The sequence below is a fragment of the Bemisia tabaci genome, chromosome 3, assembly GCF_918797505.1.
Source record: "Bemisia tabaci chromosome 3, PGI_BMITA_v3".
NCBI classification, from domain to species: Eukaryota; Metazoa; Arthropoda; class Insecta; order Hemiptera; family Aleyrodidae; genus Bemisia; species Bemisia tabaci.
Window position 1 is genome coordinate 16,146,477 of NC_092795.1, and position 18,170 is coordinate 16,164,646.

The window sequence follows — 18,170 nt, forward strand, 5'->3', positions numbered from 1 at the left end:
TCATAAATGAAGGTGATGAGTAAAAGTCTTACCTCAATAATACGCGAGTCTATGGGGGAATAGGGATGCCACAAAGTTCTATCGTCACGCCATTGCCACATGATTGCGTCATAAGTACCACTATATGTTACGGTGGGTCTTTCAAGCAATGCATCTACAGCAAACAAACCATCCGATGGAAGACGAGGCATCAGCTCTCCGATAAGGCAGGTTATTTCGTAAAGTTCTTGCGGACTTCTGGATGTTAATTCAATCTGAAATAAGGAGTAATTTTATAAATTACTAAAGAGGAAACTAAATAAACTGATGAGACATGGCCTCAGAAACGAATCTATGAGAGACTTTTGGGCGGACATTGATCCCTACTCCACAGATGATGCAAAAATTTGTTATTCTTGGGTGTGACGAAAGCACCAGCGCATATCAAGTCAGGATGACAAGTTTTCTTGAATTTCAAAATTGTATTACTTTTTCTGCCTTCTGAACATAAAATTGGTGACTTTTCAAAGACTTTCCAATCTTTTCCAAAAAATTGAAGGGAGTAGGAGTGATTTTTGAAGATGATGAAGATGCTGAAAAGATATCTCTTGAAATTAAAAAAATTCAAAATTTGAGAACTTAAAGCTGCACTTTAAGATGACATGCATAATTGTAAGTTACAGTATCTGTCAAAAGAGAGTGTGAGTGGGATAGAAAATAATTAAATATTTGCGCTAGAGGAGAGAATTTCAAGGTACTGCGGCAAAATTTCCTGACTTTTCCAGGTTTTCACTGACTAATTAAATACTTGCACCCAGCTGGTGGACAAGACAGACGCATTGCTTCCAGAAAAACATGTGTAAAGAGCGTTAATATTGGTATGTTGGACGCTTTTATAAATTTACAATCCAGCAAGAAACAAGTAAAAGTGCAGACTATCATTCCTACTTACATCATCTTTCAAACTATCCGCCGGTTGGCCTGTCAGCAAGTAACACAAGGTTTCAGCAATGTTCTGTTCCAATAACACATGTGCAAGATCTGGACAATTGGCACACATAATGGCCATCATTCTCAAAACAGTGATAAAAGTGCCTGAATTGATGACAGGAGGGACAACAACCAACTGAAAAAGAATCAGGAAAATGTTTTAGTGCATTAAACATCTCTGAACTTTATGAACTGACCATTAGAAATTTTCACCATAAAAATGTTCAAAACTTTGAAATTTTGGACAAATGAAGGGGGGAGGGGGATTAGCTTTTATGTCGGTACAATAGAATCGCCTGAAAAAGAATCAAAAAATATTTTTTAACTTACATTCGACATCTCTGAATTACGAGACCATGAAAAATCTTTAAAACCTTGAAATTTTAAAAATATGAAGGGATGGGGGGGGGGGGGATTTTTTAAAGGGTGTCAGTTCAACGTGGAATTTGATTTCAAAATCTTGTTGTAATTAACCATTGAAACCAGATCAGGATACAGAATTAGAAACTCAAAGAGAAAAATATATCATATTCTGCTGACAAAGAATTGAGCTCAACAAAGAGAAGGAGCAAGAAAATTTGAGCTCATCAGATGAATGAAGACTTTTATAGATGATGAAGACAACTGACTTACCAACTGCTGAAGATTTGTTAATAGTTGCGTACTGGCTATTTCCCTTAACTTGGCAGAGTCTGATTGGTAACTTTCGACAAGCCGACTGAATGCTAAACATACACTTTCCACACTTTTTTTATCCTGAAAACATACAATACACAGATTGAGTAAAGAAATCTATTTTCTGTTGAGTTCAGAGCTGACCTCGGAATTCAAACACGTGGGCAAACTTCCACAAGCCTAAACTTGTGTACAGTCAAAGGATGACCTTAATTTTTGGCTCATCAAAACCAGTTTTGATTATGCCGAGACTAATTTGTCGATTTGATCAAGATCAATTCACTGACCTACCTCCAAAAGTCAGGGCAAGTTTGCTCGATTAGACGGGAACAAATTCCTGAGAACATATTGGTTATATTGTTTTGTTTGTACTATGTCTCACTATCAGTAGGACATAAAAAATGACCAAGATTTGTTCTGCAAGTCAAAAAATATGCCTGGATTCTAACTTGATGTTTGAATAAAATAATTTGTCCAAGCTACCAAGTGGTTCAGTTGCAGCAATGAATATTAAACTTTTTAAGAATAACTGTAAAATAGTGTTTGAAAAGACCTGAAGTTGGGAAAAAATTGTATCACATTATCAATTGTATCGATAGGGAGGTTAAAATCAATTACAATATTGAGGATTCTTAAAACTCAGTTTAAAATTCAATCGAGCAGCAAAAAACTCGTAAAATAGGGTACCTATGAAAGAATCTACTAACACTATAATTAGAATTCATTGCCTTTACCAAGTGAGAAAAATTATGAGCAAGTCCAGTATCTTGAATACATTAATGTTACAGCAATAAAACAAACTGCTGAGACTGATCAAGAAATTTGAAGGCAATCATTGAGTTTTCTTGTGAAAAAACTGAACAATAAAAGCTTCGCTGAAATATTAAAGCTTGCTTAAAGCCCTTGAACATTTTAGCACAGCTCAACTGATGCATTGGACAAGCTTCAAGAAGAGAATTAATTAGAATAACAGACATATAAGAATTGAATACCTGAAGAGCTAGACGGTTGGCCAGAAAAGACAATGAGGGCGAAACAAAATGGAATTCCTCTGTGTGCAGGTTTTGACAACAGTTCGCTGTTACAGCCAAAGCTGCTCTTTGGGCATTTATTGAGAAAAAGTCGAGATACATGAGGCAAGCCGCTACTCCTCGCTAAAAATCAAAATTGGCACTTCAGTCAGAGAAACAAGAGATTCAGATGGGAAAACTTATGCTTGATTACGGAAAAAAGATGAATATATGCTAAGGAAAGGAGAGTAACACTCTGCATAGTTTTTACTCATCCCTTTAAAATGTTTCGATAAAATGGGGCTGTTGCATCTTTTCATTTAGCGTAATTTAATTATTTTTTAGGGTTTAAATAAGTTCTAAAGAAATTTTTTTTTCACTTTGCACCCAAATCATGACACTCCTCGTCGACATATTTTTGTGGAATTGCTCCTTTGACACAAAAAAAACATGTAGAAAATTGCTAAAAGTCAGAAATAACAGTGAAAGGGAGCGTTATCTCATTGTTGTATCCTTGACACAAACCAAGGGATAAATTAGGGCTGTGCGAGCCTGGTTTTTTGGATTCGAGCCGAGTTCGAGTATTTTTTCACTAAGTCGAGCCGAGTTCGAGCTTTTTCGAGCTTTGAAAATGACCCTCGAGCCGAGTCGAGCTCGAGTCGAGTTCGAGTAATTTCGAGTTTTTAAAACGTGATTTAATCTATTTTCTACAACAAATAATTTCAAACAAGACTCATAATATGATATTAATAATTATTGACGATGACACACTAGGAAGGATTTACACTAAAATTACAAAATGTTTGGCAGTAACGCGTTAAAATAACTTCCCGCGGTTTAATTTGAAAAGAGGACAAAACTTGGCAAGTAGCGGCGTGGCGCGGCGTACATCAAAGGAACTTCGGGCGGCACAAGTAAAGGCTACAGAGCCCATTTATGCACGCAATTCGTGTCGCCGCGACGTTTTTTGGAATCGCGCGATTCCTATTTTTGTAGCCGCAGCACCTTTTTTCTGCCGTCGCGACACCGTTTTTCTGGAGCGCAAAAAGGTCCAAAACACGTGCTCACTTTCAGTTTTCCAAGCGGCGGTCGCCGCCGCAGGTTGAAAATTTGTCGCGCGCATAAATGCGCTCATATGACTCCGTGTAGTTACAAACCGCGCGCGCGGCAGGAAATCGCCGGGCGGTAGCGTGTTGGCGCTGCGGATGGTAGAAATTTGCCGACGAGACTCTGATGTTATTCAATCTTAAAATGATGGCAAAACTAACAATAGTTAAAGTATGATTGAAATGTTTGGAAGTTGGACTCTTTCGGCGTTTCCGGCTCAAAAAAACTCCAAATACTCGAAAAAACTCGTGTTGTTGACACTCGAGCCGAGTTCGAGTACTCGCTCGAACCTAACCTAACTTTCGAGCCGAGTCGAGTACTCGATACTCGGCTCGACTCGACTCGAAATTCGAGTACTCGCACAGCCCTAGGATAAATTCCATGGTTAACATGTATATTGCCTTCCTTCAGCTTGGCAGGCAACATGTAGCTTTTTGTCTGAAATGGTGGTTAAAACATGTTCTAAGAGTACTGTTTCGAACTGTTTACTTGCGCAAAAAACTGAATGTTACTTACAGCTCGTAAGATGGCTTTATTATGGCGTCTGGATAGCATTTCAAGAGCAGTCAGACTCTGTTCTGCGACATCCATGCACTGAATAACTTGAAGTTTTTCTAGAAAAACGGGCACAGCATCCAATACAACAGCCGAGGAGCGTGGTAAAGCTTCCATCATGTATGTCAGAGCACGGCAAGCATGATTCATCTGAAACAAAATAGAGTTGATGTACAGGTTAATCAGAAATAACATAATTAGTTGATCTTTAATTTTTCAGTTCATTTCAATATATTTGTTTGGCGTGACTAGATCCCTTGAATAAAAAAGAAAATACATTCAAAATGCAACCACAACACAAAAATTATGACTAATTTGACAAAATGATAAGATCAAAAACACTTCCTCACAGTTTCTCATAAAACTGAGAACTGGAGATCCTAACAGACTGAGCAGAAAATTCTAAATACATAATGTTTATCTAGAGAATAGTTGCAGCTCAAAACTCACCTTACCCTTTTCTAGCAACTTCCTTGCACTAGAGTACACAGCCGCAACAGGGAACAAGAATTCTTTACCAATGCGACTACTCAATTTTTTCACACAACCTGCGTCACATAGCGCATGAGCGCCATTCTACACTAAATTATCAAGCAGGTGGCGCCGAATCCTCTTAGGCTCCGGACAAAAGTACTGCCTCTGCTGCGCTGCCGCACTGCACAATACATGCTCATACTAAGCGCTGTCCACACCACCACGCAAAACTGCCGAATTCATGCACAGTGACTTAGGTGTTGAACTTTAAATTTACATACCATATCAAAATTATGCTCCATGGATAGTAATGTGACTAGTGCTGGGACAACCTGTTTGACTGGAAAACCATTTAGAGTGTCTTCATTCCCCATGACCAACATTTGACACATTTCTATCACAGCTTGAAGTTGCTGGCCTTCGTCACCTATAGCTTGCAGACTGTTCAGCAATTGTTGAGCTCTGGTGGCAGCTGATTTACAACAGAAACAAATGACAATGAAAAAGTATGAAAACCAAGTGAAAATACAGAGCTTGGATGCCAAAACTTTCTTAGTTATATGTATCTGAAAACTGTCAAAAATTGTTTAAATATTTCCCTCGTTATTCGGATGGATTTCAAAATTTTGAGACATCAACTTTTTGTAAAGGCACAGCAATGTAGCAAAGATAGGAATTTATGGAATGTTTTTTTTAATAACCTGAGTATTTTATGGTTTTCTTCATGAGTGGAAAGTTTGAATTATTGTGACGAAAAAAGTTTTTGTTGGACAAATCCAGTTCTAAGTAAAAATTTGTTGAGAAAATATGTATTACAGTATTTAAAGTCGCATGTTGTCTAGTTGCCCATTAGAGTGCAGAACTTTCTTTTCTCTCTTACAGTGTCTCCAGACCAGACTCACTATAAAAATTCAAAAAATTGATATTTATCTTGAAAAATTGAGATACTCATCAGAAGGTAACTTATGACCTCATTGGCATAACAGCCTTTTTGTCTGCAGTGCCAATACTGCAGTAAATGCCTTACACATTGAATCAGGTGTTAAAAGTTGATTCTTCTAGACAGACCAAGAGTTACTACTAAGCAGACTAGCGAGTTTATTACTTACAGGAATTAGCACCCATGCTACGGTGAAGGAGGTGCTGCATACGAGGTAGAAAATGAGGTGGGAGTCCACGTGCTTCCAGCAAAACTTGAAGACGTCCTACTTCGCTATCTTCACTTTCGCTGTCTGTCACACCTCCAACCACATTCGCCATTAAAACTAAAAAGTTTCAAACATACAATTAGGAAATCACTCGGATCACAATTCTTTGATAGTATTCAGCCCTGTTATTCAAATTTTGGAGGCTTATCATTGCAAGAAAATCATCAGAAAAAATGAAGTATGCCAGCAGGAAACTTGAATACTTGCGACGGGTGCACCCACGAGTTTTTAAAAGTGTTTTATAGTAAATTTTAGTAAGAACTGTTAGTGTTTACCAAATCGAAGTCGAAGTTTTAGTAAATTTATCGTCTGAAAACCGGATAAAAAGTGATCGGGAGAAAGGTAATTTCATCAACTTAAATACTCACAGATCTCATCACATTTTAGTTCTTCAGAAAAATTAAGAGTGTGCCACCGAATCTTTGAAGTATACTTGGCTTTAGAAGACCAGCAGTGCAGAAAGTTCTTGGCCTTGCCATTCTAAAAGCCTATTTATCTCCAAAAATGTCAAAAAATGACATTTTTATGGCTCTGAATACAGAAATTGCTGCGATTTCGAGCAAAGCAGATGATTCATGCCGCTGTTTACAGGAAACATGAAAGTCTTATTACAGTTTTACAAAAATAATCGTGATTATGCCAGCTTTCCCATTTCAAAATCCTGTTTTTAGGGCCTTCTCATTTTAGCACCCGACCGATCGCGACCCGCCCGGTCACAGGGTTTAGAATTTTTGCACCCCTGTAGGAGACAATATCCTTGATTAGCTTAAAACTTACCCGAGGGTGCATGACCAGCCGTTTCATTGGTGGCTGTTGTGTTAGCAGTGGACGAGTTGGTCGTGTTGACATGGTGAGGCTGAGCCGACGCAGTTGCACCTCCATCTTGCTGCTCGGCAGGTGTGGACATTCCTCGTCCTTGCTCTTCACTCTCGCACCCTCCAGCCAATGGCTGCTTTACTCGGCAAGAGCGGCGACTGAAAACAATGCAAAACAAGTGAAGATTAGAAACAAGTGACCAAAATGGACAAGATAAAATAGAAGAATTTCACTGTAGTAAGCTCAATTACCCAATATTGCGTGCAATGGAAGAACTGGCTAAATTGTCAATCACACATTTTTTTTTGCATCACTCAACAGTATTAAGAGAACTTAGCTTACTGTATGTTTTTCAACTTTTTTTACATACATATTTCAAAGATATTTCTCAGAGTTGCCAAAATAAAATAATAAGTGTAATTTTTTACTGCTTGAAGAAAGCGATGTACTAATGTAGAAACAATGCACAATAAAACAAACATATTCAATTTTAAAAAATAATAGAATTAATCGCAATTAATTTTTCAATTCAATAATGGTTAAAAAATAAATTGTTATTACAATGGAGAGGTTTGGAGGACAAGAGGCATGAGAGCAGTTTTTGAAACGATTGAGATATTAACCCTTTGAGTACCACGCCCAAGAATACTCGGGTTGCGGCAAGCCACCGTCACAGACCACGCCCGAGTATTCTCGTGCTGCGCCTCGCGTTCGTATTTCCCGCTCTAGCTCCCTTGTTTTTCAATGAAATTAAGCACATAGCATATGCACTCTGTCGGCAAGGATATGAACTACATCTTTATCGTATCCTTGACAGAGAGCGCCACTATCGGCGGCCGTATTCCAAGCGCGGCCTTCAAAGGGTTAATGATTTCAAGTAAAACTAGTCTTAATGCATATTCTGCAATAATTTGCTCCAACATTCCAATTTTTAAGCATCAAAAAGTCAGTTTGAACTTTCTTTCTACCATAAGGATACATGTGATTTCCAAACTTCAAACACACATATTTCTCAAAACAGCAAAAACTTTACTTGAGCGCCTTGTCCACCAAGCCTTTTAATTGTCGTTCTTTAGACAACAGCTCTACTGAACATCTTACCTCGTGCTAGCACAGGACCCCGTTGTTGATTTTGAAGAAGCCTGTGAGCGCGTACTTCGTCGCGTTTGAGGAGAGGGAGAGGGTTGTGCCTCTCGAGTGTGATAGTTTGACTGACTTCCGCCTGAAAGCAAAGAGAAAAATGAAATTACTAGCCTGATAGAAAGCTTACTTTTCATTTCTTTCATCATCGTTTCTTTCTTCATAAATGATTTATAGGAAGAAAAATTGAGGAAATGAATACATAAAAAGAAAGGAACTAACCCAGGTTATCGGTATGAGAAACTTTTGGTTTCTTAGAAGACGTTTTGGATTTACTGGAGCTACTTGTGGACGGTGCGGTAGGTTGGGCAGTAGAGCTGCTTGCTTTTGTTTGGCTACGTAGAGGGTATTTACATACAGTAGTGCCACTGCTAGATGTAGAAGGATTTTCTGCACCTAAGACAACAAAAATTAAACAATTTAAAAAAAACGTTTTAATGGATGTTCTTAAAACTTTGAGTTATAATATCAAATTCCTAGATGGAGATTTCCGACCGTTTTCATACCTTATTACCAAAGTTGGAATACAAAATAAATAATAGAACAATTCATTGCCTTGGCGAGTGGAATTGGCAAAAGATTTAACTTCATTAAAATTAGCATTCTGTTCTGAAAGATTTTGAAACATACCTCTTCTTGATCATCACTCCAACTGCATTTTGCTATGAGGAACTACTAATTCTTGGCTTGCCGACAAAAGTACATACAGGGTGTCTACTAAAACGGGCTGGCCAAAATTCAGTACCTCCATTTGACAAAGTTAGAAAAATTAAAAAAAATTTGAATTTCTCCCTTAAAATGCGACAAAAATGACAAGAAGTGGAAAAAATTCCGGACCTTCTTGCGAAATATCCGCACTTTATCAGTACTTCCAGACCTCCCTTTAAAAATCAGTACTATTTACAGACTTTCCGGAAATTCCGGACTTGTAGACACCCTGACCTACCTACAAAGGGAAACTAATGGTACATACATTATTTCCAAAATGAGCCAGAAATAATAGTTCCTCATATTTTGCAGACTTGACCAAGCTTCTGAACCAACAGTAGTTTATAGCATCTGGTTCTCTTTCCTATAATATTGAGGGTGATGAAAATGAGCCTACGTTAGATTTGAAAAATAAATTAATCATGATGCAGGCCAAATATTGCACATTAATGTCGAAATAAGCAAACAAGGGTTCTGTAAAATTATGTGGGAAAGTGAGAGGGAAAACCATATCAATACAGAGGAAAATAATCATTACTAAACCCCTCCAAAAGGTATGCTCTGGATGAAGGAGTAATAATTCCTGAGAGAAAATACTAGAACTAAATTTAAAGATATATATGCGACTTTTTACCTGAAGCAGAAGTTCTAGAATGTTTCTTCTTAGAGGCGGGATGGTTTGTAGAAATGGAAAAGTGTGTAAAACTGCCAGCTGAGGTCGAAGTTGACGATTGGAATTTGACAGAGGCTGGCAATGGTTGCTCGCTTGGCAATTCAGGGTTACCCAAAGAAACTGCAGTGTGACTTGAACTGAAAAATTAATAAGCATAATCAATATACAAGATACAAGCAAGTGCTGCAAGAGAATAAACTAAATTACTCAACTCAGATGGATCTTTTTGCTTCTTACTTAGAAAGAAGGCCTTAAAAATAATAGATCAGTTTTACTTTTACAGTTTTAATCTTGATGGTTTAGAGCAATCATATTGTTTTTTTGGCTAATTCTGGCTCCATGACTCTCCTTCAATAGCTGTTTCTCGTTTAAAGAGCAGTGTCTTGTCTCAATGTCAAGTATTTTTTTTTTTTGTAAGTTGTTTTAGGCTTTATATCCGGGGGATACTGCAGCCTTGGAAGGGATCTGAAATTGGAAAGGAATTTTGGTTTTAGTTAAAGCTGGAATGAAAGGGTAGGGGTATCATAGTAGGTCTAGGGATTTATGTTAGTATTCTGTAGGAGTCAAGTATTTAAATAGCTGATGACCCTTATGTCTCTGGTTTAAAACTCAGATAAGGAAGATAACTTACTTCAGGATGCGGAGCAAGCGTTTAGAAGAAGCAGTTGGGCACCTCTGTGGCTCCTTTTTGGCAGTGGCAGATTGGTTGCGTAGACTACTTTTTGTTGTCGATGGGGTTGCCTCAGCTACAGAATCTAGATCTAAAGTAGAGGAAGAAGAGGAATACTGATGATCACAGACAGCTCTCTTGCCAGAGCTGGTACGTGCGCTGGGAGCAGACGTGTTCTGAGCGACTTTTTTGACTGTGAATGGACCACCAGATGTTAGGAGAAGCTTGCGGGACTGTGATTTTGCCTCTTTAGGTTTGGGGACTTCTGGAATGCTGATGGCACTCCAGCCAGACACTGTTGCCTTCGAGCTTGTGCCAGAATTCCACGGCTTGCGAAGCTTTGACGAGCCTGCTGTGCTCTCAGCAGCAGAAGACGGCGGGCGACCACGACTTCGTGGCTTAGCCACTGGAGTAGGGACTTCCGTGACTGTTTGTCTCCCGCATTCACTCCTCCTACAAAAGATGAGCGATAACAAAATTTATGAGATAATAATTCTAATTATTTCGGACCATGTTAAATCTAGAAGGCTTGATGATTTTTAAATTCCTAAACGCTAATATCAAAATACTAGTTCTTCCCTCTGTTGCATTGATCATCACTGATTCTCCTGTAACCATCATTTGTAGATAGTATGTTCTCCCATTTTTCTACATATTTCCTAAACCCCATGACAGATACGCAAAAACTTTGTACTAGAATTCTCTTTTTATTCTACACTCATGGTGGTGTTGCTATTCGGATTAGTTGGTTTTTGTTCTCAGTATATTTTTTCAATTCTTTACTACCATACATTGAATTAAAACAACATAAAAAAAATCATATAAAAATGTTGACAACGAATGTCATCAAAAACTGATGATGATAGGATGAAGGTGACTTACTTGTCCACAGAGCTGACACGAGCCCGTTTAGATTTCTCAACAGCCTTGGGTGGGTCCTCACGATGCCTTTTTCTACCTCTTTCAGATTCACTCCCCCCTTGCTCGCTCCTCCCGCTCCTGTGAAAATAGGTGATAATGAAACAACTGTAGAAAAACATTAGGTACTAAGACTTTCTTTATTTTCCTTTGCTTTCTAAACATTATTATTGATTCAGGCATTGAGGTAATTATATTTTCTGCATCTTCGCAGTGTAACTGGAAAAGTTATGTGCTATCATAGATAAGCAAGCAGCATAACCAGAAAACTTTCAGCCTTTGACCTAATAATTATACTTGGATACAATCACATGGTACAAAGGCTGTCTCAAAAGAACTGAGATTGTCTGTGAGTTTGCAATTAAAGCAGCTAGAAAGCTGATCTTGGTTGCATTTGAAAGGACACCTCATTTTCAATCAATTGACTTCGAATTTACTTTATTTAAGTGCTTACAAATTTTCAAAGTTGTGAGGGTTGGAAAGAAAGAAGAATTCACCCCCTACCGTTTATCCAAAGGTTTTCTTTTCGGAATAGGTTCGCTAGAAAAGTAGAATCCAGTATGTGTTTAAAAGTTACAAGACTGGTCTTACTCCTTTTAAAACAGACTTTTTACTTTAACTTCCAAAGACAAATATTTATTTCAGGGGAGAAAATGATGTCATTCAGGCATGGATATTCAATTTTTCAACAAAAATTGTGCACATTTTCACTTGCCAAAATGAAGAAATCATTCCTTTCAATGGCCTTAATTTGATTTAAAATGCTCGTAACAGAAGCCTTGCGAAAGTCTTGATGTTTAATAATCATTCAATCTGGATGAACACAAACTTTGAGCTGCACCATAATCAAAAGAGTTGATCATTTTGATTATAAGTGCCACTCAGAGGAGGACACTGGAGGATCGCCAAGACTGAATATTGTGAAAATGTTCAGAAGTGTGAGTTAGTGGTTCTGTACTTGGAGCAAAACATGTAGGTGGGGGGGTGGGGTGAGGAACAAGGTTTAGCTTGGGCCCTTTCACTTCGACTTTAAGTGGGCAAAGACTTGTAGATTTAAATAAGAACTAGGGGGCTAACTGCATAGCAGTTCAACCTCCAAAAGCGCTTGGCGCTTCAGGCAGTACCTATGCGTCTCGCATTGCTCTTATAATTTTATACTATGGAGTAAGATTAACAAGAATTTTAAGCACAGATAATGCATGGTAACGCCTTGTGGAATTTGAGACAAAACTATTTTTTAACGCCCTTCTGAAAACACTGGTTGGAATGGAGAAATCAATGAAAATCTAAAGCTTTGGATGACAAGCTGGGCAGAATGACACGGATGATGTTATTTCGCATTTACTGTGATGGTATGGCCAAATTAGTATGTACTCAATTTGACAAAACACATTACGACAAAGATAAGAGCCCAAAAAATAAAAAGTAACTTACATAGGTATCAACAAATGAATTGGTTCTTACGTGGAGAAGATTGTTTCACTGGAGTGCGCTGTCGTATTACTTGACGATAAATTAGCAGCAGCTGTACTAGACACGCCCCCAAACAGAGATGAAGAATCAACTTGCTCGGCCATAGACGCGTCTCACCGGTTCTGTCGGCATGCCACGGTTAAAAACACCCTTAACCTGCCAAAAACACAGATAATGTAATTCATTAGCAAATACTATTGTCAGTGAATGATAAAACTTAAAATGTACATTAGGGAGAGCAAAATAAACTGACTCACAACGCGTTAATTGCATCAGTTCCGAGAAAAAAAACACACATATTCAAACTGAGCAAGAGTTAGTAACCAATTCAAGCCCAAAAAAAATGGTAGAGGAGAAATGTAAATGTAGAAGAGAAGGAGGTGGTTTTTGATATGACACGGTAAAACAGTTCAAGGTCTCAAAAAATTCAAAAGATTATGGAGTTGAAAATCAGTTGCGAAGAAAAAAAGGATAAAAGGGGGATCAGGCAAGAAATGTAATGCTTTCTTAGAGATGCATCTGGGGTAACCTATTTGGACCATTCCTCTTAAAATTTTAAGGTTAAGATCAAATCCATAGAAAGGCGAGACAAGGAGAGAACATTCAAGATACTTCAATGGAGGCCTTGGGATGTGGAGTTTCCATAACAACTGTTAGTTGAATACCGTTAAGTAGGGGTAGTTTAAAAGAAAGAAAAAATTCCATCTTTCGTTGTTTTTTAGGCAAAAGAAATAATCTTAAAAAAAAGTTTGAAGATCAACTGAGCAAACACAAGCTTCAAAAGCTTTGATTAACCACTAAAGTATATGCGAAGATACACCCAAAATTAAAAGAAAAACATGGGAGAATAAACCTAGTGTAATTGATACTGTTGTCTCTATTTTTGATGAAATAAGATGTAAGTAACTTTAACTTTAGCTGCCGGTTATTTTTCTTTCTTTGTGCGAGAGAGGAACTTGAAGAGTAACAAAGACTTCATGAGATCAAAAGAAAATTCTATCAAAAGGAGAAAAATACTAACAAGGGTTCATGAAACAGTCATTTCGTTTGTGTAGACAAATACTGGTAATTTTATCGGCAAATCAATTTTTAATTACTTATGTTGTGAACTAATCTCAGATAAGACTAAGCCAGTGAATAGGTCATCATGCAATCAGGTAGTAATATCATCATTGAAAAGTTCACGATAAGAATGAGGAGGGTATGCATTTTTTTACTCACTCAATTTAAATTACTCTAGTTGAGACTGCCAAAACCTGTCTGAAGAGAAGATACTTAATAGGACACAACATAAATGCAGGTCAAGAATGAAAAAAAAAACTGCAGACACTTTAAAAAGTCATAATGTCAATTGGGTATTCTTAGCAGGCGATTTTGAACCTAAATACCTATATAGGAGGGGCCATTGGGATCGACAAAGCAACAGGTACTGTCAGTATTATGAGTCTCTAACAACTTGTAGTTTTTTTTATGATAATTAATGAGGTAAAGTAATAAGACAACAGAGACTGTAAGAACATATAAGAATTACAGGGATTCCGACAGGGTTACATAAATTCCCTTTCTATCATACTCGCTTTGTAAGAAGAAAACCAACGAACACAGAATGAAGTTGAAAGACTGACAGCCTCCAAAACAACTAAGAAACTGACAGACCTAAAAATCCTTTGAGAGATGCTTCAATTAATTGTAAAGTGTGATGCTTGAAAAGCAATAAGCAATCAAATTTTACTCTCATTATCTACCATCACAAAGTACTCAACAGTTTTTTAACAGATGGTGAAGAATAAAAAAAATGTCAAGCATACATCCCTAGCTGTTTGTTTTCACAAACCAAGAAATAGAACGGTAGTATGACATGGATAGGTTATGTTAGATGAGACAGAAGCTTGTTGATACCAACTAGTGAACAATCTCACATTTTACTCACAAGTCAAGGGATAGTGAGCTGAGTAAACAAGCACGGAGAAAAAAAACTGATAAGACAAAAAAGTTCCAAGAATCTGGACAAAGCGGGACCAATGAGAGGCTGAACCTTAATCTCCAATTAACATCCTTATCTTGGCACCAGGAGGAGGGAACTATGATAAATTCCTTGCAATGATAGTTATGGTTGCTTTGTAAAGAGGGCTGATCCATAACTACATAACAGAGAGTAAGACCAGATTAAATCTAAATTTAAGATCTAGAGGGATCACCTGAGCAGAGAGCAACGCAGTATCAATAAATTGAACCAAAATGCACTAAAAATTAATTAAGTAAGAAGGAACATGGCACAGGAATACCTAATGTTGGAGAAGGGCTTTTTAGGTTTTACAAAAAATTTGTCCTACTACTCATGCAATTTTAGAACAAATACTTCATTAATAAATAATTTTTTATGAGTACAAAAATTCCTTCCAACACAATCTGTGTCATGGAGCAATAGACAAAATTTTATCTTGATACATGATGTTTTGAACTTGATGAGACTAATCTGATATAGGTTAATGTCAATGGTTAATACGATTTTTGTCATGCTATTATCAGGTAGGAAAATCTAGAGTCCGGATAATCAACTGGTTGATCATCACAGGAGGTGTCGGTAGCTGAATGATCATACAGCCCAACAGAGGACCAAAGTATGACAGCTGACCAATCATACAACTCCATTTCAGTTCAGTCTTATCTAAATCCATCAACATGGGCAAGATTTCAACTATCGGCCAGCTGAGAAAATTTCATTTCTTCCATTCAAATGTTAATACCACTTTTTAAGAGGACTGACCTACACTTTAGATTTAATTTCAGTTTGGGCAAAGTGGGCATAATCCTCATATTAAGTAAGTGGTATTTGAGACGATGAGAAATAAGAGCAATGGCGAACATAAAAACCACTGATTCACACAGCCTAGTGAAACCAATGATAATGCAGGTTTAGACAGTCAAAACATGAGTAATCCTCAAATACTTATTAGGACTGAGGACAAGCTTACTATGGTTCTGATATTAGTTGAAAATCTGGCCGATCAATAATTGAAAGCCCTTCCAGATCCACAGTGGAAGAATTTAAAGGTGTTTAGCTCCTACTGTAGGCACTGGGATTTATTTTTTATTTCCCTGATTGAAAAATTGAATCCACTGGTGACTGTGGGTAAATTCTTCCAAAATGACTCAGACGAAATGGTGCGGTGACTCATGACAATGCTTCAGGATAATAATTTCATTGATAGATACTCTATGCATCCCAAAGTTCCTGGCCCATTAAACTCCAGTCATTCAAGCAAAAAACAGGCAACCTGAAGACTGCTACCCTTACTTAATTAGGAATTTGAGTAAACTGTCTCAACATTATTCTAAACACTCTGACCTTGAGTCGGTGTAACATTTTCAAGGACATTATGGACCTCCTACGATTTGACAAAATTCCTTCATCCCTCTTACTAACAAAGCAATACAGGTGACTAAAAATTTCTTTCAAATTCCTGCGGGCTATGAATGTCAAAATATCTCAAGTTTCAGTAGCGAGGAAACCAATGATAAGATCTATTCCCTAAATGAAACTTCTGAGGAGACTACTACTAAGGAACCTTTAGAAATCTCATCATAGCTAGAATTTAACAGAAGCTCAATGATCAAAGGTCAGGAATCAGTCTCATCAGAATGATTTCAAGGCCAGTTGCAAGGATAACGCATTCCAGTTTGGGCGACAGAATCAACAAATATGCCTTTCACAGAACATAATAACAACAATGGAAAATGAAGAAATGGAGACTACTAAACCTACAATGAAGCATCAATCCCTGCTGATACTACGGCTGAACAGCAAAGTATGATGGTTTAAAATTGATGGTGATGACGGAGCCTTGAATGCGTAAATTAGCATCTCAGAATCAATACTTGACATTCTAGATGACCTGCTGATCCACTTCAACACAATTATAATATGAGAGCTAGGATATAAATACTTTTCATATGATCTGCAAATGGACATTCAACAATATAAGTCAAGACAGAATACTCTCTAGAACTTCATCTACTGATCACTAAACTGAGCACTGTCCAAAGACGACTACTCATTACAGGACGTCATCACCCTAAGTTCAATCTAGAACTCTTGGAATCAAACCTGATCAAACATAAGGATAAACTTCAGCTTGCTGGCAACAGAATCAAAAGCACACTAAGCAGACTAGTTTTCGATCAAAAGACAATGACGATGAAAACTTACAACACTTTCCGAAACTTCAGAACATGAACATTCATTGATAGCGAGGACAGAAGAGATGAAACCCAAGATAAGGTAATGTTACCTGAGGGAGAAAGAAAAATCAAGAACGTAAAGGCATTCAACAGAGGAAAAAAAATTAAGAGAAACAGTCTTCAGAACTCTTCGAGACATAGCAGCTTTCCAAAAACAATGCAGTTTATCACGCAGTCAGAGATTTGATAACAACAAAATGAAAAGAGGACTCTCCAATGGAGAGCAGATTAAAATTATGAGAAGGAGGAAAAGTGAATCATGAGGTGAACATTAAAAGAAACAGAGTTACCAGTGAAAAAAGTGGTGGGCCCATTCCATATAGATTACTTAAAAACTATCAATAAGTACACAGATCAGACAAAGGAACTAAGTAATGCAAGTTACATGGATGCCAGAAAAATCACAGCAGGCAATTACATGACTTACAGTTCTGACAATCGAGACAAAGCCCTGACTACCTCAGGACTAAGACTTCGTGTTGGAGAAAAAATGAAAACTAAAAAGAAGCATGAATCTATTTATAACGTAACAATTGCGTTTTTTTACGACTCCAGAAATGCTAGAGGGGTTCAACTCAGATAAGGGTCGAGGTGATGGCTTCGAAGTCAGAGTGATGAAAAAATCAGTATCTCTGCTGAAATAAGGTAATCACTCCTCATAGTAGCACGATCAGAAAAGGATATCAAAGGTGAGCAGGAAATAAAAGGAAACTGAAACGATGGGGATCCTCCATTACATGAATCGCGGAATGGACAGAGGATAAGATACAGAGAACTTACTTTCTCGTCTGGAATCACAGGAAAAGTTGGAATTGTATTTAGATAGGTACCTGGAACGTGATCCAACGTAATGAATTTACTGATTCTGACGGTTTTAGGGCGAAAAGTCTATAAAGAAATGCATAATTTACGGTCAGAATTCGGGATTACTTGGTATTTTTGACATTCACGTAGCAGCAACACACTGACAGAACACACAGCTCACACACAGGTCGCAACATGACTCTCCCCCTCTCCCACTTGTCCCCACGACAGACCTCATCTTGTGCAAAATAGTTCTAAAATATTTTCTCTTTTGCTTCTAAAATATGTGGTATTTTGGGAAATAAACTCTTCCACGTCCCTAAAAATGGAGGTTAAAATCTGTATTCAGCAATTCTCTATTGCCAAAGAACCCGTCAGAGAAAAAAGTTGAGAGCCAAGGAACAAGAAACTCACTCACCTACCAGCTGTTCATTAAACTTTGATATCCTTCCGCCAACTTTAGCCATAGCAATCAGTCACAGCTGATTCTGAGTAATGAGTCGAGTCTATATACCCTACTCGATACATAATGAAAATCGATAGAAGTAATGGGCACTTGCAAGGTCTACTTTTCCACCTGTGGCTCGCGAAGGAAATATCGTGACAGCATCCGGTTTTACTGGGTAGAACTTATTTTCTTTATCGCAAAGCAAAAATATGGAAAACATACCAAGCTTTATGAGTGTAGCTTTCAAACTCTTAACTCATATAATTACACTAAAAGTTGC

General features: G+C 37.6%; 1 protein-coding gene across 4 annotated transcripts in view; it reads right to left on the bottom strand.

The window, feature by feature from the left end:
• Positions 1–17,642, bottom strand: part of ctrip (E3 ubiquitin-protein ligase ctrip) — a 37,290-nt gene extending 19,648 nt beyond the window's left edge. The window contains exons 1-15 of one of the 4 annotated variants that reach the window (XM_019061910.2): positions 17,469–17,642; positions 12,388–12,552; positions 10,888–11,004; positions 9,967–10,458; positions 9,297–9,472; positions 8,177–8,350; positions 7,916–8,036; positions 6,776–6,972; positions 5,900–6,055; positions 5,072–5,262; positions 4,278–4,466; positions 2,637–2,798; positions 1,603–1,725; positions 932–1,105; positions 33–254 (exon numbers count right to left, since the gene is read on the bottom strand). In XM_019061910.2, the coding sequence (XP_018917455.2) occupies positions 33–254; positions 932–1,105; positions 1,603–1,725; positions 2,637–2,798; positions 4,278–4,466; positions 5,072–5,262; positions 5,900–6,055; positions 6,776–6,972; positions 7,916–8,036; positions 8,177–8,350; positions 9,297–9,472; positions 9,967–10,458; positions 10,888–11,004; positions 12,388–12,500 (2,607 nt within the window). In that variant the 5' untranslated portion in view covers positions 12,501–12,552; positions 17,469–17,642. Of the gene's footprint in view, positions 1–32; positions 255–931; positions 1,106–1,602; positions 1,726–2,636; positions 2,799–4,277; positions 4,467–5,071; positions 5,263–5,899; positions 6,056–6,775; positions 6,973–7,915; positions 8,037–8,176; positions 8,351–9,296; positions 9,473–9,966; positions 10,459–10,887; positions 11,005–12,357; positions 12,554–17,065; positions 17,090–17,418; positions 17,442–17,468 lie in introns of those variants that run through there. The other 3 variants (XM_072297916.1, XM_019061911.2, XM_019061912.2) reach the window with 3 other exon arrangements.
• Between the last annotated feature and the right edge of the window lie 528 nt (positions 17,643–18,170).